The 22,711-nt window shown below is 50.1% G+C and overlaps 1 protein-coding gene across 1 annotated transcript in view; it reads right to left on the reverse strand.

The window, feature by feature from the left end:
- Positions 2,124-22,711, reverse strand: part of GRB10 (growth factor receptor bound protein 10) — a 181,162-nt gene continuing 160,574 nt past the window's right edge. The window contains 6 exon segments of the mRNA XM_018047456.1: positions 2,124-4,936; positions 5,646-5,739; positions 16,597-16,684; positions 16,890-16,956; positions 17,788-17,904; positions 19,531-19,608. Of these exon segments, the coding sequence (XP_017902945.1) occupies positions 4,790-4,936; positions 5,646-5,739; positions 16,597-16,684; positions 16,890-16,956; positions 17,788-17,904; positions 19,531-19,608 (591 nt within the window). The 3' untranslated portion in view covers positions 2,124-4,789.

The raw sequence follows: 22,711 nt of genomic DNA on the forward strand, positions 1-22,711 counted from the left end.
TCCTATGAATGACTCAGCCAAGAAGAACCCACATTCTTCAAAGAACCATGAAGATGCCCAAGAGAAAAGGAGAAAAGAGTAGGAGAAAAATGGTATTAAGGAGTATTCAGTAGAAATACATTGACATGGAGATTAAATTGGCAGTCAAGCCTAATACCATGAAATAAAATAAAAACAAAACAAAAATCAAAGCAATCAGTTCACCAAAGCTTAAAGCAGTGATGCAGGAATATATGCAACAGAAGCCAGCGTGACTCCAAAGAGAAACGGAGGGAAAAGGAGGCATCCTGGTCGTGGTGCAGGTCGGCGTGGCTCAGCAGCCCGCCCAGAGACTGTGCGTGACCTGGGCGACAGACGGGACATGCACACTGATGGGACGGACGGGTGTGCACACCAAACGGAGCCAGCAAGTTTGAGCGAAGGTATATCTCAGGAAAGGCAGGTGAGAGAGCCCCAGCACACATAACAGTGCTGTCTTTAAAAACAAGACCTGCAGTGATGTAACAAAACCAGATTTAGATGTGATTCAAGAAAATTTCAGAGATCAAAGAAGACTTGGATCTATTTACAGACTGAAAGTACACACGGCATCCGCAGGATGGGGGAGCGGGAAGGACACCTGTCGCTCCACATCAAACCCTGCCTGTCCTGCTGGCTCTCCAGAAGGGCCTGCAGTGCCCCCAGGCGGCCCACGCGCCCTCGAGCGCCCTCTGCAGGCCTGGCTGAGATATGCGACCACGGAGTCCCTGCCGGCATCTCTTGGCCTGCGGTCCCCACCCACCGGGCTGAGCAATCCCTCTTGCAAGTTCCCAGTTCTGCCAAGGACGGACTTTTCGCTAGTTTTCTGTCCCTGTTACTGTTGTATAACTTCCAAGATGAGGAGGGTTGCTGTGAAATTACCATTCTAAAACTCAATAGTGTAGGATATTTTTCTGTTTACATTTCACAGGGGGAAGTTTTTATCACAGAAAATTCATCTTATAATTTTATGAATCCCTCAAAGTGGGTTTTAAAGACCAGCAACACTATGATCAAGGCAGTGAGATCAAGTTTAATGTCGTGTCTTCTTTTAAGTATACTGGCTATTGGCTTATCTGTGTGGCCCCTTGTAGCACCTTCTTTGGAAGGAACACCACGGTCTACATTCAGGACCCGGCCCAGTGCTTCGCCCCCCACCCCCCGGACTCCGGGACCATGGAAACACGAGGTCGCTCATGCCATGCCTTCTGGACACTGAATGCCCCACCACGCACACACTCCCCAGACTCACACCTCTGCAGATGCCCTGCCTGCATCCAGCCTTCCTCACTCCGCCGCCACCTGCCCCCTACCACCCCCCACAGCATACTTGGTTCTGCTCTCCCACCCCATGGACACCCATAACCCTCACCACATACAGCCTACACACATTCACACACCAGCCCCATCGTAAACACGCCCCCCTCCCCATCTCTGACAAGGAAGAGGGTGTTGTGAGTTCTTGCTCTTGCTCTGATTGCAGCCTGCCTTAATGGGATGAGATTTCCAACCAAGGGTACAGATTCTGAAAACAAGTGGTGGGAGAGTTCAAAATGCCACAGGTGTGCTCTGGTGGGGGGACACAGCTGGCTAATGATAATACACTCTGCTGGGGCTGCGACAGGAGGAGGTGTCAGGCCCAAGGACAGCTAAGTGATGCTGCCCGTGGGCCCCAGGTGAGGTCCTGTGGGAGCAGAGGTGCAGGGCATCCATTCTCTTCTTTCTGCACGTTTCTCACGTGGGCCATTTTGCCCGTGTGATGGCAAAACCCAGTCACATTTGAACTGCACAAATGTGAGCTTTTTTGAGTTTCTTGAGGTGTTTGCTACAGCTGAGGGGAGCTCTGCCTCCCCCTGGAGCCTCCATGGGTCTCTGTTCTTGCGGAGGAAGTGGGGGGAGGAGAGGCCCGGGGATCTGTTCCGTGGTCAGCATGGAGCCCACCCAGCAGGGTCACGCCAGTCTGCGCGTCACACCAGCTCGTTTGTAACTGCTGTTTGGCCAGGTAAGAAGCAAATCACTAAAATATCCCAAATCATCTCCCTAGGTGTTTAGTGCTTGATCAGCTGAACGTTTTCAAAATATAGAAACAGACGCCACAGGCAAAATGAAGAACACTGTATTACTGTTTATTTCTAATGACAAACAGAACATCAGTCCCTTATTTGTACAAAAATACCTGAATGTTTACAGTTAGGTTCATGAGCCGAGGAGCTATGTACAGAAAGGAGCAAAGCACATGGGACAAAGGTTTTGTCTTTTCGGTTAATCCATTCTGCATTCCCTGAAAACACGGCGGGCGATGCCATGCTCACCACACCAGGCATCAGAGCCCCCGCGAGCCGGCCCCACCCCCGCAGAGGTGTGTCGATTGGTCAAACCCTCAGGGATTCAGTGCAGAAGACAGGAGACAAAACATCTAGACTGAGGCACGTATTTCTTCAAGGTTTAGCAAACAGAAAAATGTTCTGAAACTCTACACATAAGGTCACAAAGCTCTCCTACTTAGCGTTAATCCCCAAAGCGTTTGGTGCTTTCTTTCCCAATTCAGTCCGGGTTGCTACATGGAGTTTCTGTTCACAACAGAAAATCACAGGAAGAGATAAAAAGTCAACAGGCTCTGAAACGACCCTGAGCTGTTCCGTTTACATTCATGTCATTTAAATACAAAAATAAAAGTCGAACGTCCTTCAGCCCCTGGCTGGCCCAGCTGGATGTCCATCTCTTGCGAGGGGCTGCCCGTTGGCGGGGGGATCCCCCAGTACAAGGGACCCCGGGAGGCCACACGCTGTGACAGCTCACTGTGGCCAGGAGGTACACTCAGAACCGTGCGTCAGAGTCTAGCTTTAGTTCTCTTCTTAAATAGAAGGTGGTTTATAAATACGCAATACTGCAGATACTAGCTGTCTATTGAGTGAGTCTCATCTCACTGGTGGAGACTGGTCTATGTAAACAGAAAACAAACTGGAAAGGTGGCTTTTTTTTTTTTTTTGCTGGATTTTTTTGTTTTTTAAAGGCTTTACCTCCAACTGGCAAAGAGAAAAATGTCTATGAGTGTAACTAAAGCATCAGTCCCTCCAGGGGAAGCAGGCTGCCAGGCATGACTCGAAAATTACCTAATTGTCAACAGTTGGAAAGATTAACAGGCTAGAAAACCACCACCCCCACCCCAAAACAAACAAAAAAGCCATTGAACGTTCATGGTTAAAAACATGTTTTACTAAAAATTCTTCATTTGTCTAAGTAGACACTTCATGGAAAATAAGTAGAGTGTGTCTTGTCAACTAAAATACAGTGTCTATACCACGAACTGAGGTACAGCGGGTACGCGTCACTGTGTCCTAAGCCGCACGTCTCCCTCGGGAAGCGCTGCATCGGGCAGTCCAGGGGTCTAGTGGCCAGTGCGGCCCAGAGGGGCAGGGAAGCATGGCCGCTGTGACCTGGGGATGGAAGCCATCCTTCAGCAAGCGGCGTGCATGCTGTCAGGGAGCCCTTTCTGCTTTGCAGGGATCAAAGGCAGAGGATCAGCTGCCTGCACGCTAAAGACTTGGCCACGGGGCAAGGCGGAGGGTGGGGACATCTCAGGCCAGCATCTGACTCAGCTCCTGGAGCAGCACGCAGCGCTGTGTTGCTAGCCTGTCCATGGCCAGCCCCACTGTGGGGGCCTCCTGACCCAGGCCAGTGGAGGACCCGCCTGCTGCCTTGCAGGGCCTGGCCACAGGGCTGTCAGCAGGATGGAGGCCACCAAGCGAGACCATCCTCTGTGGGGCTGCCCTCTCCAAGGTTTCTACCTCTGTCACCATGGAAACCTGCTACATATGGAAGCAGGCCACGCAGGTGCCACCTCCTTTCAGATCTTAGGAGCCCCCAGGGCAGGAAGAGCAGCCTTGGAAGGCTGGCACCACTGCAGAGGGGTAAGGCAGCGATGGTTCTAGAACAGGCTGGAAGGTGGGGCAGGCGGGTGATGGGCACTCGCTGTATGTTAGGAAGGCTAGCCTGTGGCCAACGAGAGGCTGCCACTCAGCCCTGTGGGACAGCAAGGTTTCCAAAGAAACATGCGCCCAGCAGCGGGGAAGACAAAACGACACACGGACGGCAGGTGGGCGGCACGAGTGGGGGATGGGCACAGAGCGGGGCAGGCAGACTGGGTTGCCTCTCTGGCCGCAGAGCGCACCACATGCCTACCACAAGAACACCTTTTATTTCGAAAAAGCTTTCAAGTATACTTGGGGTGGGGGGGTGGCTGGGGTGCCTGCTGTCTGGGAGTGATGTGCAGAGGGTACGCGCTGCCCTCTGCAAACGCAGTCAACCTCTGGGGGCGGCCCCCTTTCAAGTGTCTTTACATCTCGTCCACATGGAAAAGCCACAGCCCCTCCTGCCATAAGCTGAATACAATATTGAAAACAAGGAGTGCAAAAAAGGGATCGATACAAAAAAGTAAACATATCAGTTTTAATCGTCAAGATTATTCCAGGGCAAGAGTTCACTTCCAATCACTTCTCTCTGGCTTGCGTTCCTCCACGGCCCAGCCAAGACCATCCTTCCAGTTTACTCTCAAATCTGCTCTCTCTCGCCCTCCCCGATGAGGCCAAGGAGAGAGGGGCAGCCCTGCTGTATCTGCAGCAGCAAACCACCGTCAAGTCCAACAGACGAGTCGACTGTGGTCAGCCAGCGCCAAGTGCACCGTCTTGCTCCAAGCCCCGAGGTGCAGACAGACGTGTGTTCTGCAGGATGCATCAGCGCCCACCGGCCTGCAGCCAGGCTAGATCTGAGGTCATAAGGCCACTCGGATGCAGTGGTGCTTCAGTCTGCAAGGCAGGACCCCTTTGTTCAGCTGGTAAAAGTCAACCAGCTGGATCAGGTCAGAGAATTTGGTGTTCCCGTCGTCAAGGCTGAAGAATGTCTGCCCGTCGTCCTCGCACTGGAGAGACACAATGAGACCGGCTCTGTCAGAGGCCATAGCTCAGGCCCCACCGTCAGGATTAGTGCTCTCCACCCCTGGGCAGGTTCTAGGGCGACACCTGGAGCCAGTGAGGTGAGCTAGAACACAGGGCAGGCGGTCGTACAGCGAGTTTTTTGTGTGGAGGTTGGAAGGGGCACTGCCAAGTACCTAAGGCTACAGGGCACAACTGCGCCCCTATTTCTGAGGAGGGTCCCATGCTCCTCCCAGTTTGCCTTGCTCATAAGGGCAAAGTTGGTTAGTCAACCTGTGAGTGTCTGGGCACTGAGCACACCCCACGGAGGAGGGTGAGGTTGACCAGTTGACCTGAGCATCCACGCAGACACCACTCACCATAGAGGGGGCTGATCAGTTATCCTGTGAGTGTCCACGTGAGCACTCGGCCCACCCCATGGAGGAGGATGCGGTTAATGAAACCTGTCCGTGTCCATGCAAACAGAACACTCTATGCATAGAGGGAGCTCCCATAAAGATCTCACTAGCGACATTCTATGCATAGAGGGAGCTCCCATAAAGATCTCACAAGCAACATTCCATGCATAGAGGGAGCTCCCATAAAGATCTCACTAGTGAGCTTGAACCTGTCCAGTGTCTACTGCTCAAAAACTGCACGAGGAACAAAACCAGAACACAAAAGAGTAAGCACGAGTGTGAAAACGTCAATACTTACAGGTAAGATCTGGAAGTTTTTGATCTTCTGGTGATGACACAGTGTGAGGACGAATGCCTTTGGGTTACTTTGGCTGTCACGGAGGAGAAAGAGCCTGGGGACGGAAAGAGTCAATCGGCCATGAGTTCCAGACTGAGTGCGCATGTTATCTGCACGCGCACGTGAACAGGCAGGCTTCAGGAGGCGAAGTTTCAGGAAGCTTTGGGAGCTGTGTGAGCTGCAGGGCAAGGCCACCCTCCACACCCAGACTGTGCTCTCTGTCACTCCCCATCAAAAGGAACCAGGGGACATGGCTCCATGGGGACACGGCTGCCTCTAGGGCTGAGGCAGGAAAGGTCCAGGGTGAAGCAGGTACACTTTGTGCCAGAAAGTAAGGAGGTACTCAAAGAGAGCTAACTTAGGAGGCAGTGTGGCCATACCCAGGCATCTATGTGAATAACACCAGTGACTGATTATGACCTATAGCACAAAACAAGAATCCTGAGTCCACACTGGTGTGATAAATAAATGAACAAATAAATAACAGAGGAGGAAAAAAAAGCTCTTCCTAAGAGCAGAAGGCCAGCTACACAAACAGAGAAAGAAGATGGATTAGAAAACCGCCATCTGGCAATGACCAGATATCACTATTGATTAAGCAGATATTCACAGGATGCTGAAACCGGCATCAAAGCTTGATGAGAATAACAGTATCTCCATGGTCTCAAAGATCTACCCACTAATGTTTACGGCAAAGGGACCAACAGTAACCTTCCGGCAGAGAAACCTGGTGGACACCACCTTTAGGTATTCAAGTGACCACCAACAGGAATGAGGCAATGCACCCCAGCACCTCCCGACAGGATGCACTGAAGCTGACTCAGCATCACCTCCTGGGACGGAGCAGATGAGCCCGCACCTGGTACTTCTGCCCTCACAGCTCCTGCAAGTGTCGAGACACAAAGGAACACACGGCGTCTACGGCCCAGGGTGGTGCTGGGGCCAAAAGTTCTTTTCCTTGGCAGCAAGGATGCAAGTCAGATCCCTGGTAAAATCTGGGAAAGTGGCATGGCCGGGGACAGAATTGCATTCATGTTAATTTCCTAATGTTTACAACGAGCCTGTGGTTGCCTAAGAGAAGCCCACGTTTTTAGAAATTTTACATGGAAATAATTACCACTCACTCCTAAATGGTTCAGATACAAAAATGAGAGCGAGACCATGACAAAAGGTGCTACAACATTCCTGACTCAGGGCGCCTAGGTGACAGGTATGCAGGAGTCTAACGTGAGTCATGCAGTCTTGAAATCACATCAGGAAGTCTGCAGTTAACAGGCGATGGCCAGGATGTGGAGAGCAGGGAGCACTGCTTGTGGGGATGTAAACTGGTGCAGCCACCACAGAGAATACTATGGAGGTTCCTTAAAAACAAAAACTGCCATAGGATCCTGCAATTCTACTACCGGATATACACAGATGGAAAAACGGAAAACACCAACGTGAAAGATACATGAGCGTCAACATGCACAGCACCAGAATTTACGGCAGCCAAGACCTGGGGGCAGGCCACGTGCCCGTCAACAGATGACTGGATACACACAAGGGAATGTCACGCCACCACAGCGAGAGTGAAGCGCTGCCATCTGCAGCAACATGGACGGGCCTGGGGACAGCACGCCCAGTGAAATACACCAGACAGAGAGACAAGTCCTGGATGATAGCACTTGTACGGGCAACCTAAAAAATAACACAAACGGACATATAAGCAGAACAGGAAGAGACTCACAGGTGCAGAGAACAAGCTCGTGGTTACCAAAGGGGAGAGGGAAGCGGGGAGGGACGAGTCAGCGGCATGGGATCAACAGATCCAAACCACTGTGTATACAATCGACAAGCATGTACTGTGCGGCATAAAGATGATACCCACTGTCTTGTAGTAACCTGTGATGGAGAAAAACCTGGAAAAATACTGAATCACTACGCTATACTCTGGAAACTAGCACAATACTATAAATGAATGGCACTTCAACTAAAAATTAGGATAGTGTGAAGAAGGGTACATCATTGCTTTTACGTGAACATGTCTGGAATCAGATGTTAAGACAGAGTTATTCTTTAGAAAGGAAAAGGCCCTAATTCCAGTGACAAAGAAGAAATGGCCTGACAGGAAGCACATTTTAAAGGCATTAGACACCAAACTGTGACAATCAGATAAACCATCGGTGTCTAGATTGTAAATTCAGATGGAAGGCAGTTTACTAAGCCTGGGAACTCCCGTTATAAAGGTGGAAAAGTTTTATTTCACCACAAGACATCTCAGAGCCTTCAGAATGTAGACCTTCAGCGTGACTCCCTTAGGGCCTGCACAGGAGGTTTCCTATTACCTGACTCTCCACAGCATCTTTTATTATATACCAGCCCCTCTTTGATGGTGTTTTGTAGGACACGTGTTCTGCAGGATACACTTTGGAGATGCCAACCAGGATGGCACTGCCCCGCAGGGCTGGAAGGACAGGAGAGGCGTGGCTATGAAGCAAATGTGTGTGTGACGCGCTCGGGGCAGGCAGAGCCGGGCTGTGCGCCTGTCCTTCCCGGGCTGTGTTCTCTTCTCCAAGTGCTTCACTGGCAGAAGCTCAAGGACTCGACCTTCCTGGAGGAGAAGCTGGGGCTGGGCAGTCTCAGCCGAGCCCTCAGTGAACCCCGGCTGTTCCTTCTGAGCACCACGGAGCAAGGCAGGTACAGATGCCGTCCATCTGCTGCCCAGTTCGGGGTGTGACCAGGAGATCCTGAGGCTGTCCCAACGGCCTGAGCCTATTGGTTGTCTACCTGAAATGACCTCCGACCTGGAGGCAGGGGGTAGGGCCAGGAGTCAGCAAGATTCCTGGATCTCACACTTGGGAGCGTCGGATCGCGATCTGCCACCTTCCCCGGCCTCTCCTGCAGGACCGTGCACGTGCTGGGAGCTGTGTGCAGACGGTGTGCACACTGGAGGCGGTGGTGACTGCCATCAGTGAGCTGCAGGCGCAGGGATTTCTGTTGGGGTGGAGCGCTGCAGAGACAAGCTGGGGGCTGATGCACCTAGAGATGTCTCGCTTGGGACTCAGCATGGAACACGGAGCGAAGGTGCTGGCAACCAGGGTGTCCTTGCCGCCGTCAGGACTCAAGTCAGGGGGCTCACACATCTATTCAGGGACGAGCAAAGGGCTGCTCTCGCCCGGGGCTGACGGAGATCAGAGGGACAGCACAACTCAGGCGTGCGACCCAGGCCCTGCGCACTGGGACTCAGCACAACTCAGGACTCACGGCGACCCTGCCACTGTCCCCATTTTACAGCGAGGCCAGGGGGCCCAGAGAAGTGAGGCAAATTCCCTGAGGTCACACAGCCAGCAGCAACCATGGAGGAGCCTCGGCACAGCCAGAGCGAGTGTGCAGAGGCTCCTCCATGGCTGGCAAGGACCCTACACTCTGCTGAGGGTGCCGTGTTAGCCCTGCGACAGCACTCCACTCTGCCTGTGGGGGAGAGCCATAGAGAGGCCAAGTCATGGCCTTCTGCACAGTGGAGGGGTCTGGAGCGTAGACAGAGGGGCCAGCTCACAAAAGGCACAGAGGCCGGGGCTGTAGGTGGCAAGGGGGCCGGGGAGCTGGACCCCAGCGTGAACACGGTGGGGGCAGGCGGGGGCAGTACAGGGCCTTACACGCTGCAAGTCCCGACAACAGCCCTGGGCTGAGCCACAGAGGGGCCTGCAGAGCAGGACTGGCCCCTGGGAAAGCTCCTTCCATCCTGGGCTCTGGCATGGGCTGCGGGTGGCAGGAGGGGGAGGAAGGAGGCAGCCAGGCAGTGCTGGGCTCCGCAGGGCAGGGGCTGTGAGTGCAAATGCACACACACGTATGTGTACAGGCTCAGGCTTGCGTGCGCCCATAGGTCACCTGTGGAGGCGGGGGTGGGGTGGCGCTTGCATCCAGGTGGCTTCAGAGGCCCCCCGGGTAGATTGCAGGCTCTGCTCTCTCTTTCCACCCCTTACTTCATCTGTGATTGAGGCTAAAGGTCTTGGCAGCAGTGTTTTATAACAGCTGTCATCCTGGCCTGCCTTTCAGGGTTGTTTGTTGTCAGACTCTGAATTGGCCTCCTCCATTACCTCTGCAGGGATTCATAATAATTTGGTGTTGATTATTTAATTTTCCTTGTTTTCCAAGCACATTTCCTCTCTAAACACAGGAGTGGACAATGTACATCACTGTGATGACACCTGAACGGGTCCCCGTATCCTGCCTTCTGTTTTTGCTAGAGCGCCAGCAGTTGGAGGCTGGGATTGAAGGATCTAACATATAACCTTCGATACAACTCAGACCCGGGGAAGGATAGAGAGGAACAAGGCAAGTGGGGGCGGGGGGAATGCTGAAAGATGTTCATATTCCTCACCAAGGCTGGACAGAGGGAACCTTGCAAACTGGGGCTCGGCTCCAGGAAAAGTTGAATTGCAAGACAAATGGGGTTTAAACAAAAAATGAGCCGACACACAGTGCCGTGGGCCCAGCATGCTGACCCTCCCCACCCCAGGGCGGCTCCTTTTAACGCAGCCTCTGTCAGGGACGTGGGTGCCACCGTGACGGCCCTGCGCCCGGGAAGGATGCACGGTACCCAGCGATGCCTCCCGTGGAGCCATCACTTCTCTGGCAGTGCTGAGAGCGGCTCTTTACTGTCTGCCCATTTCTGTCCCCCTTAACCTTAAAAGAACCTAATCACAGGGATGAATCACTAGGCAGTTGAAATCAACTCCTGACCTATTCTCTCCTGAACAAGTTATGCCTTGTCTAACCTGCTGATTCTTTTCCTAAATACAATAAAAAGAAGTAAAAATAAAAAGAAGAATTAAGCGGTTAAAGAATAGCTACCTTTCTACCCATAACAGCCTCCCTAAGTGATCCTGCAGGCAGCCCATGTGGGCAGGATAACATCTTGAGTCATCCAGTCTGCACTCAGTGGAGAACAGTACGAATTTAACCTCCTGCCTTCATGATGCACCGAGACCCTCACCGCCCCCCGCTCCCAACCCTCTGCCAACCCCGGCCCCGATGCCCTGGATCCCTTTAAAAACTGTCATTGCTTAGCAGAATCTTTAGAGTCGGTCTCAGGACAGGAGTTCACCTTCTCCCCAGATTGCTGGCTTTTCTGATTAAGGAACCTTTCCTTTCTACTCACACTTGTCTCTTGAATTACTGGTTTATGAGTGACGAGTGGCCGAACCTGGCTTTGGTTACTGTAAGATGTCACCCAGCAAGCAAATCCATTTTACTTCGGAAGATGAACCCCACACATGATACAGTAAATGGGGCCCCATGAGAACATTTGGGGGCTTAGTTTGCTTGGGTTTTAGGGCTGTAACAGGTAAGCATCCTATCCTTGAAGCCCCTGGAAAACACACACACCTACATGCAAAAAAAATCACTAAGAGAGGAGGGTAGGCTTTTCTCTCTTAGGCAGAAAGTTCAGAGGAGAAGAATCGAGTCTGTAGTCAGGATGGGTCACTTCTAAGGCTGTAAAAGGACTGTTCTACGATCAAGTGACATTTCAGAAAAGCTGTCTGGAACAGCAGTACACCCATATGGGAAAAAAAATCGGATCCATCTTTACAGAGAGAACTAGGACAAATAAATTCCGAATGCACTTGGGATCTAAACATGCAAACAAAATGGAATGAACAGAAATGGAAGAAATAATCACGAAAAAAAAGGAAGGGAGTGTAATCAATAATACAAGTTCTAGAGGATAACCTCCTCTAGGGTATGAACAAACTCCTTTATGATTGAGGAGTGGAGAAAACTTGTATGACTAGGACTAAAAAATCTAGAAAGATACAGGCTGAAGGACAGAAAAGATAACTGTGACCATATTTAGAAAAGCTGTATAACCAAACCAAAAATCAAAACAAAACCCCCCTCAGCTAAGTCAAAAACACAAAGAACCACATGGAAAAAAATGTTTGTAAAAAATGGATAGAGAAAAATCGGGCAAAAGATGTATCAACTGTTCAGCATCACAAAAAGGAGTAGAAATGGAACTGGTCCTTATACACACAGCAAGAGACGCGGCCTCCGGGGTAAGGGAACCCCAGGTGGCTCTCAGACAACCCCGGCGAGGAGAGCCGGGCGTCTCTCAACATTCACTGTCTGCTCAACACTCCCACGTCTATGAACTCAGCAGCAGAAACAGGAAGATGGGGCAGTGCGTCACCACAGAGGCCTGGAAAACAATGAAGCTGGGACAATGCGCGAAAGCGAACACAGCAGAGGACAGGAGGCGGCCCTCCTCCCCAGCCTCCTCAGGAGGCAGCTAAGCCCAGGCTTGCTCCTCCACGGACGGCACACACCCCTGTCAAGGAGAGGCAGCTTACAAACACCAACGTGCTTTGCTTATATTTGAAAAAGGGAACAACGGAAGGATCAAGAAACACTGCTGAAAATGTTTACCAACCGCAGAGTTAGGGAGGAGAGTCAAGTCACCAGGCAAGGCGCCTTCTTTTAGATTTTTGACCTTGGAATCAAGGCAATGTTTCAAACAGCATTAAATGGAAGAGAAAATAAATCAGATCCATTTAACTAATAATCAAAAATGAGGAAGGAACTTGAAACATGGCAGTTTGGTGGTGGAACCACAGAGAAGAATTACCTTAAGGCTGGTATTTTAACATGATCCTGCCTGGAATGTTCCTTAATGACAAAAGGGCTATAAAGAAGTGTGAATTTAGTAATTTTACTGAAGTAATATTATGAATATTTTTATGATGTGATCTGGGATACAGCTCACAAATGCAGAGTGAGGTAAAGCAAGTAGCTGACAACATTAGCTTTTTCAGAGGAAGAAAAGAGAGATACAATAAAGTCTAAGATGTACAAATCCTGTAGCTTTCCATTTGAACTGGGATATCAATGTGGACCTGTAATCTATTTTTCAGTTTAAAAAGCCTATGTTAAAAAGCCAGGACATAGGCTTTTTAAACTGAAAAAGAGAATTCCAGAAAAACATCTACTTCCGTTTCATTGACTTATGCTAAAGCCTTTGACACGTGGATCACAACAAACTGTGGAAAATTCTTCAAGAGATGGGAACACCAGACCACCTTACCTACCTCCTGAGAAACCTGTATGCAGGTCAAGAAGCAACAGTTAGAACCAGACATGGAATAATGGACTGGTTCCAAACTGGGGAAGGAGGACATCAAGGCTGTATATTGTCACCCTGCTTTTTTAACTTATATGCAGAGTACATCATGTGAAATACCAGGCTGGATGAAGCACAAGCTGGAATCAAGACTGCCGGGAGAAATATCAATAACCGCAGATACGCAGATGACACCACTCTTGCGGCAGAAAGTGAAGAGGACCTAAAGAGCCTCTTGATGAAAGTGAAAAAGGAGAGTAAAAAGTTGCATCCAGTCTCATCACTTCATGACAAATAGATGGGGAAACAGTGGACACGGTGGCTGACTTTATTTTCCTGGGCTCCAAAATCACTGCAGATGGTGACTGCAGCCAAGAAATTAAAAAACACTTGCTCCTTGGAAGAAAAGCTATGACCAACCTAGACGGCATACTAAAAAGCAGAGACATTACTTTGCTGATAAAGGTCCGAGTAGTCAAAGCTATAGATTTTCCAGTGGTCACGTATGGATGTGACCATAAAGTGAGCACCGAAGAATTGATGCTTTTGAACTGTGATGCTGGAGAAGACTCTTGAGAGTTCCTTGGACTGTAAGGAGATCAAATCAGTCCATCCTAAAGGAAATCAATTCTGAACATTCATTGGAAGGACTGATGCTGAAACTCCAATACTTTGACCACCTGATGCAAAGAGCTGACTCCTTAGAAAAGACTCTGATGCTGGGAAAGATTGAAGGCATGAGGAGAAGGGGACAACAGAGGGCGAGATGGTTGGATGGCATCAGCAATTCAATGGACGTGAGTTTGAACAAGCTCCAGGAGATAGTGAGGGGCAGGAAGGCCTAGTGTGCTGCGGTCCATGGGGTCAAAAAGAGTCAGACACGACCAAGTGAACAAGAAAATCAATGTGAGCCTGTAATCTTTTTCAGTTTAAAAAGTGTATGTCCTAGCTCTGTCCATGGAAAAGACCTACCAATTTGGTTTCTAGACACTGTTTTCCATTCCCAAAAGTTAGGGCATCAAAGAGAATGTGTCACAGCTAGAAAACAAACCTTATTAGTTTTGAGTCAAAAGAACTTAGGAACCAACTTAAGAGAGGCACACCCCACGAGCCCCAGAGAAAGCATCCGGAAAATCAAGAACATTAAGCTTGGATTGAAAGAAGTTGAACGCACAGCATCAAGCTCATCACCAGAGTTAAAATACAAAATACAACACCTCATTTGTCAGCCTCAGAAGACGGCAGGATAACAAATGACGATCCTGGAAACTGACACTGCTCTGTGATGATGTAGAGGGGTGGGGTGGGGATGGGAGGAAATCCAAGAGGGTAGGGATGTATTGATACAAACAGCTTATTCACATCGTTGTACAGTAGAAACTAACACAATACTCTAAAGCAATTACATACCCCCCCAAAGAAAAGGAGAAATTGACAAATAAAAGGGAAAAATCAAGCACTTCGGGCTTCCTTAGTGGTCCAGTAGCTGAAGGTCCACCTTAAAAAGCAGGGGGCATGGATTCGCTCCCTGGTCTGGGAAGGTCCCACACGCTGCCGAGCAACCAAGCCCGTGGGCCACAACTGTTGAGCCTGTGCCCCAGAGCCCGGAGCCACAGCTTCCGCCTGAGCCCCGCACCCGGGAGCCTGTGCCCCGCACCCGGGAGCCTGTGCCCCGCACCCTGGAGCCTGTGCCCCGGACCCAGAGCCGCAGCCGCAGCTCCCGAGCCCTGCGCCCTAGAGCCGGCGCCCCAGACCCGGAGCCGCAGCTCCCGAGCCCCGCACCCTAGAGCCTGTGCCCCGGATCCGGAGCCGCAGCTCCCGAGCCCCGCGCCCTAGAGCCTATGCCCCAGAGCCGAAGCCGCAGCTCCCGAGCCCCGCGCCCTAGAGCCTGTGCCCCAGAGCCGGAGCCGCAGCTCCCGAGCCCCGCGCCCTAGAGCCTGTGCTCCACCAAGAGAAGCCGCCGCGAGGAGGAGCCGGCACACCACAACTGGAGGACAGCCCCTGCTAGCCATTAGAGAAAGCCCACCCTAGCAACAAGAGCCCCACACACAGCCAAAATAAATAAATAGACATATTTTTTAAAAAAATCAAGCACTCAGTTACCTCTCCCAGAAATACAAATATGTGACAGGGGGAAGGGTTTCAAGGAAGGGACAATGAAGGAATCACAGAATTAGAAAACAGCGATTTTGTAACCTCTAATAAAACAATGACCCTGGGAGCTAGGAGCTGGGAGCTGGGCGGGGGTGGGGGTTGGGGGCCAGGCTGACAATACAGACCCCTGCCCAGCCCAGGATCAGGAAACAGGACAACTGGGGCGAGGAGTGCAGACACACAGCGACCGCAGCTCTGCCCACACTGCACAGGAAGCCAGGGAGACAGAGGAACACAGTCAAAGAAGCCACAAGCACACAGTTAGCCAACGACCTCCTTCTTCAACAACGGGAAGACATGGAAAAAAAAGAGGAAAGAAAATGCAGTGGCGGGAGACCTATTCTACTCAGGGACACTTGGAGACGCAGCAACCAGATGCCACGGATGGCTCCCCATTTAGACCAAGTCCATTAAAGGACTTTGTGCAGGACCACAGCGGCACTTCTGAGGACATAAGAAATTCCTGTTTATCTCAAGTGCAAAGACGATATTGTGGCTGTGTCGAAAGACACAGAGACACTCGCTGCAACAGTTACTGGTAAAAATTCTGAGTGTCTTGGATTTCCTTTAAAAGACTCCAGAAGAAGAAGGAAGAAGAAGGAGAAAACATAATGATAAAAACGTAGGAAGGGGAAGAGACAGGCTCAGGTGAGCCAGTTCTAAAGCTGTGCAAGAGGCGGACATGGTTTGTTACACTCTCCTCTCTCAGGTGAATTCTCAGACGTTCATAATAAAATGTTTTAAAGATGAAGTATTTAAACAACAAAAGGAGTGTTTTGAGTTGAGCAGCTTCTAAGAATCTGTTTTTTGAGTAGACCCAGTGAGAAGCAGCTCTGACAAGGATGGACCAAAGCATCCAACCAGCTCCTCAGGGCCTCTTTTCTGGGGCCTGGAGACAGAATTCTGGCTGAGCTCCGCAGGGACCACTCCTCTGGGCCCTCACACAGCTGTAGCCCCACTCTAGGCAGATCCCTCACATTCCCATGAGGCTGAGCCTGGCCATGTGGCTTGCCTTGTCCAAGCAGGTGTCAGCTTAAGAAGTGCTTGTGCACTGGGGTTTGACCTCTTACCCCCAGGGCCCCCATGATGGCTGTGAAGTGCACGGACCCAGGCAGGCTAGCATGTGAGAGGCCTGCACCCAGCAGCCTCATCACCCATCCACAGCAGCACTGGCCACTGGACATGTAAGTGCAGCCATCCTGGCCCCAGCTCTTCAGGCCCCAGTGCGACTAGCCACCCAACCTGCACCAACTGTGAACAGGGGATACAGCTTCGCTGCTTTAAGCCACTGAGGTTTGGGGTAGTTGGGGCAAAAGTCAAAGATACAATGCATAAAGTAAAAGGTATAGGCAAAAAGCCACCTTTCCATTCGCCTACTGCCTTATTAATTAGAGTGTGTTCTTTGGCTGTTCCAACCGCATCAAATAGGTGGAGGAGGATTATGGGGTCTGGACAAATGGGACTGCCGTTCTGTCCACTTCCTAGCCATGCAAATCCTGCACCACCTTCATACTCCTGAGCACACTGCTCCAACTTAAAACGAGGTTGTTGCACCACCCTCGCCCCCTGTGCCCCCCCCGACCCCCCCCCCCCACACACACGGGAAGATGCTCTGAGGAGCTGAGCCCAGCAGACTCCCGCCCGGGACGCGTCCCTTACCCATCCACGAGCCCTTGCTGTTTAATGATCCGGTGCGACTCTTCCCTGGAGATCCTGCCGTGAAACCAGTGCTGCGTCCTGTGAATCACTGTGGGGACCAGAGAAGGAGGGTAGGCCGGGCTCCGTGCACGGCAGCCGCCTTGCTAAGCACGCTCGGGCCACACGGGGCCCCGACTCCTGTGGTCCCAGCTTGCTTGAGCTGCACTCCAGGCCCGCCGTGAGGCTTGGGGAGGGCTGGGGGCGCTTTTATGTTATTTATGTACAACAATATCAAGCCAACATGCCATGTTTACCTGTACTGAGGGCGGAAGGGTGGAGGGGGCTTTGGCTACCTAGGATATTCATCCGCGTGCTTCGTTTCTGCAAAAGAAATCCCCGCGTCAGCGCCAAGTGAGCCGCGAACACAATCACCGCGCCACCTGGGACACACCACGGCAGGAAGCTGGCCGGGTGAAAGGCCCTTGATGGCGGGACAACAGCCGCCCAGTCCCATGTGGTCACAAGGACCCCTCCCGTGTGAGTAGGAGGGCAGACAGCTATGGGTCGCAGTTGTTAAAAGCAAAACCAGAAGCATCCCACCCCTGCATATTGCTAACGATCCCAGTACTGAAGCCAGGCTGCGTCCCTCACACTGAAGACACGCAGTACAGTGCCCGACACACCTTAGGAGAAAACCATGAGCTCCCACAGGGGACTCAGGCCTGTGGCTTTGGGCACATTCTCCTTTTCCAAACACTGTGAAGCTGAAGCATGGGGAGGCTTTCAGAGCCAGAGTTGCCTTGAAAGCTCAGAAAAGCTTGGAAGTTGAGCGAAAGTCTTCCATCTGGAGATTAGGAACTTGAGTCTCAGAGTAAAGAGACTGTTCAAGGGTGGGAGGTTGGTCGGCGGTTGAACCACGATGGGAACGCCTGGCCCAGCGCTCTCCCCAGAGGCCCTGAGGATACATCAGCAGGGACAGGGCGGCGGGCCACGGGGCCTCAGGGCTCTGCTCCTGCCCCTCCTTCCATGGGAGCCCAGGGACGGCCCGTGGGGGTGGCCAGGTGCCGGGGGCGTGGAGGAGCCCAGGCAAGCCACAGCCTCCTGCAGGCGAGAACTCACAGCCCCCCCTCCTCCCTCGCACCGCATCCCTGCCGCCAGCACAGGGCCATTTCTCTGGGGCAGACCAGGGGTGGGACCGGGCCACAGCCTTACCCTCCAGGCGTGGCCTTCTTCCAGGGCTGCGCTCTGGGCCTCAGCTGGATTCTCGATTACTCTTCCCGTTTGCCCAGAGAAATCCATTGCCACAAGGGAGTTCTCAGAGACGCTGCGCTGCAAAGGAGAGGCCGTGGATTCTTGAGATGCAGAGAAGCAAGCGGAGCAGCAGGTGGGAACCGCCGCGTGGGAGAGCTGTGCAGACCCAGGGAGGGGCAGCAAAGGGACAGCAAGGGCCCCCCCGCCAAGGATCGGACAGAACACTCAGTGTCTGAAGGGCCCTGGGATGAAAAATGGCTTTGGTTTTTCTCAAGAAGAGGAAAGAAACCTTCCAATTCTCTGAAGATATTTGGAATCTGCTGGTGAGGCCACTGGCGTCCACCCGTGGGGTCGTCCACAGGGTCTCTAATGTGAATTAAAAGGAGAGCACAGTTCTTGAGGACCTAGCCTGCTGTGGTCCCCCTTTGCCTGGCAAAGTAATAAAGTCATTCTTTCTTTCTCCTCCATTACAAAAAACCCTACAAAAACTCATCCAAGAAATGCTAACGTCAAAGGCGAGCAAGCCCTCACCAGCAGCCAAATCCCTTCTCAGGTAAGTTAGTTCACAGAAACACGGGCACCGCTTCTGTGGGTATTTTGACATCTCTGAGGAATGGACATCGAGAGATTGTTAACTCATTATCAACTGGGGGATTTCTGCAGAAACTGACACCTATGGTTGGTGATGATTTTTATTTTGGCTGGCCAAAACATTAATTCTGTTATTTCACTAACATTTTGCAGGTTGTCACATTCAACAGTTACCCCTGTAAAGTTTTCTCCAGCACCATGAGTTTCATTTTCACTTTCTGCATCAGAATCAATCACTAAGGTTTTCTTTTTGTTGGTCTGATATTCACAGTCTGAAGCAGAACTATATTCTGAAGAACTATCGTCTTCTGAGACACTTAACATATATGTCATTCAGACACTCAGAAAATATCTGCATAAAATTCACTGAAAATTTTTTCACTCAAAATTTCTCGATGCATCATTTTTGAAAATTTCACATTTATAATATACACAAGGTGCTACAAAAACCTAATGGAGCAAAACATGAGCGATAACAATAATCACAAACTGTATCATGAACCTTGGATCAATTTTAAGATCTAACAACTTCGCACAGTGATGTTAATTCGATCACTTTCTAAAAATGTATTGACACTCCTGGCCAATAAACATTTGGATAACAAAAGATGTGTTGATACATCGCCCAGTCAATAATGTGTTAAGATCATATTTGGGGAGGATGAAGTGTTTCTACACCTCTGGGACATAAAGTCCATCCTGAGATCCCAGGAAGACTCACTACAATCTCAATTTTCACAAGGACTCAAGAATCATGGTCAACAGCACCATGGACCCACAGCTGAAATGGACAGAAGCGAAGGCGGTGAATGAAGGCAGCTCCTCAGTAGACGTGGGCGCTGCTGTCAACATTTCTGAACACTGGAATGGAGCTCTCAGTGGGAGCCATTCACCAAAGCAACGCTGCAGGGAGATGTGGGAAAGGGGAGAGGGTAGGCAGGGACCTGCTCCCAGCAGTCACACTGCAGACGACAAAGCCCCTCTCCTGGGAAATGCACGCTGGTAGGGTATTCTGGCTCCTCCGGGTAGCCTCGTCTGAGAAAAGATGCCCACAGCCCGTGCTGATGCAGCAGCTGAACAGCAATGTGGCTTCAGAGGCGCAGCTTGACTTACCACTGGAGTCGAGAAGGAGGACAGCATGGCTTTCCTCTGCTGTGGGATCCTGTAGTTCTGGTAAAGGAGCATCCCATACTGAAGAGATAAGGAGGGCCAGAGTCAGTCACCAGGGCATCCGTAGCCCTCAAGCCCCACACGGGGCAAACCCTTGGCACTCAAGAGCCACACTCATACAGAATAATGGGCAACGATTGGGTGAACTCAAGAATAAACACCCAACAGAGCCCTGTCTCTGGGCCTGCCACCACCAACACTCCACAGTCAGTTACCACTATCTGTCTGGGGGTGCTGGGTGGGCAGGAAGTGGTCAAAGAAACAACATAATAATGACTAGCAAGAACAACTAGCCCTACTAAATGTTGCTATGGGCAAAGCTCTGAGTGCTTTATGCTGCTCTTTTATTTAATCCTCTCCATTTTATGAAATATGTACTTTATCCTCATTTCACAAACAAGAGAACACAGCAAGTGAAGCAAGTTGCTCAAGGTCATGGTAAAGTAACGATTCAGGTTCTGAATGTACAATCCTGGTTCCAAACCAGTGCTCTTCTTAACCACCAGCCTCCCTGCCCAACCAGCTCAGCAGTCTGGGCTTTATTTCCTCAGTCAATAAGCACTGAGCGTCCTGCAAAGCCTCCTACACTCCTGACGTTTCAACCTGCACTCCTCAGTTACACCTTCAAACCACAGAGAGAAGAAAAAAGGAAGAGGAAAGAGGAATCCAGTGGGCTGCATCTTCCTCTTCACTGTTCTTCACGGATGGGAGCTCATTTCCAGCTCAGGACCAGCAGTAAGTACTCACTTCTGAAGCTAACATATTTGGAACATAATGAAAAGGTCTACCATAGATACAGTTGCACCCCAGTGAGACAGGAAGAGACAGAACAGATCAAAACGAATGTTTGAGATGTGGTTCAGTCACTAAGTCATGTCCAACTTAGTGACTCCCAGGCTCCCGTCCTCCACTCTCTCCTGGAGTTTGCGCAAATTCATGTCCATTGAGTTGGTGATGCTATATAACCACTGCATCTTCTGCCACCCACTTCTCCTTTTGCCTTCAATCTTTCCCAGCATCATGGTCTTTTCTAATGAGTTGATTCTTTGCATCAGGTGGCCAAAGAATTGGAGCTTCAGCACCAGTCCTTCCGATGAATATTCAGGGTTGGTTTCTTTTAGGATTACCTTGTTTGATCTCCTTGGATCACAGTCTTGTGGAGAAGGGGCCTGTGTAACTCAGGGAAGCTAAGAACCACGCTGTGCAGGGCTACCCAAGATAGATGGATCGTAATGAAGAGTTCTAACAAAACGTGGTCCACCAGAGGAGGGAATGGCAAACCACATCAGTATTCTTGTCTCAAGAACTCCACGAACAGTATGAAAAGGCAGTATGTTTGTGATGATGGCCAAGAATTTTCCAAACAAATAAAAATACACCAAGCTACAGGATCTAGGTGCAGGATAAGAGCAAAACAAAAGGAACAAATAAAACCAGCCAAGAACATCCTGCAAAACAGAAACAGAAAATGTAAAAGCAACCAGAGAAAGACTTGTTATTTTATATATAACTTCTTGTTATAAAGAAGCGATCAGAAGAAGGACAGCTAACTTTTTAACCTGCATGATGAGAGTCAGAAGACAATGGGATGGGAGAAGCACAGGATAAAATAACCCCTAATCTAGGACTTGATCAACTGTGAAAAGTTCCCTCAATAATGAAAGCAAAGTCAAAATAAACATGGAGAGATTTTGTCGTCAGCAGGCTCATATTCAAATGGCTGCTGAGTGGAGTTCTGGTCACACAGAGAAGAATGTGGATTCGGGAAAAATGAAATGCAATCTCTATGGCCACATCTGACTAGTATCCAAAAGGACAGCACAGGCCCTGATGGGTGAAGGTGACCAAAACCTCAGCATACAGTGTTATTCCTGGTTCTGTTACAGCTTACACAACACAGCTTGAATATTTCTCAAAGTTTAAAGGAACTCATTTTTTTTTTTCAAATGGGAGTTCAATTTTTCCCTCTGGATTTTCCAGTTAATTTTAAGGGTTTTCTGTTTTGCAAAGAATGCCCATTTCATCTTGATTTAAAAGCACAACATAGGGGAGACATGCAAAGTCTGTCCTGACTGTTCCCATTTTCAAGATGACTGGGTTTTACACTCCTTCCTTCCTTTCTGCTCTCATGTACTTTAATTCCCCTGTTTCCATCTGTTCACGTAGGAAAGACATCTGTGTTTATAGTTCACACAGGCGTGAACTGGGGGCTGCTCACACACCATGCAGTGCGGTAGGTGGGCAAGAGGCAGGAAGGGATGGGGCAGGCAGGCTTTCAAACTGTTTCAGGGTGGAAATGCGCTTCAGAGATACTGTGAGTGGTGGCTGTTTCTAAACAAAAACTGAAATGGGGGAATGGGCTCTGCTACATAAAAATAAAATTTGGGAACCACTGGACTTGAGAGATCCTCTTGCAGGAAAGAAGGTAAAAGGGAAGGTCTGCGTCAGGGAGTCTCATTATTTTAGGTTTCACGAAATAATCTGATTTTTTTGGGGAAAAAAAAAATCTGTGACTGCCTTAGGCCCTAGCATCTAATTTTCCAAATAAGACAACATATGTACACGCCAAAATTAATTGCTGATCTACCATATCAACAATATTTTATAAAACACTGTTGAGATAATAGTAGATCAGACAATCAGAGTTTTAGAGAGTTTAAATTAGCTAAGTTTACACACTCTCAGGTAAGAATAAAGCTTTACTGTGAACACAGCTATTATTGCTAACAGCTTTGTGGAAAGCTGACTGCACTGTCCCCACTCGCTTTGTTTTGCTGTGCCCCAGAGAAGCTGTTGTCGTTTAGCCACTAAGTTGTGTCCAATTCTGAGACCCCATGAACTTATAGCCCACCAGGTTCCTCTCTCCATGTGGTTCTCCAGGCAAGAATGCTGGAGTAGGTTGTCATTTCCTGTTCCAGGGGATATTCCCGGACCAAGGATCAAACCTGTGTCTCCTGCATTGGCAGGTAGATTCTCTACCGCTGAGCCACCAGGGAAGCCTGGCCCTAGAGAAGATGTTACCCCAAATTCTCAGCAGTCAGAGGACTGGCTTTCGGGAACCATAGGTCTGAACTTCTGGGATCCAAAGAGGCAGTGAGCTTGGCTGCGTGCTGGCAGGTGGCAC

Source organism: Capra hircus, chromosome 4, assembly GCF_001704415.2.
Source record: "Capra hircus breed San Clemente chromosome 4, ASM170441v1, whole genome shotgun sequence".
In the NCBI taxonomy this organism is placed as follows: domain Eukaryota; kingdom Metazoa; phylum Chordata; class Mammalia; order Artiodactyla; family Bovidae; genus Capra; species Capra hircus.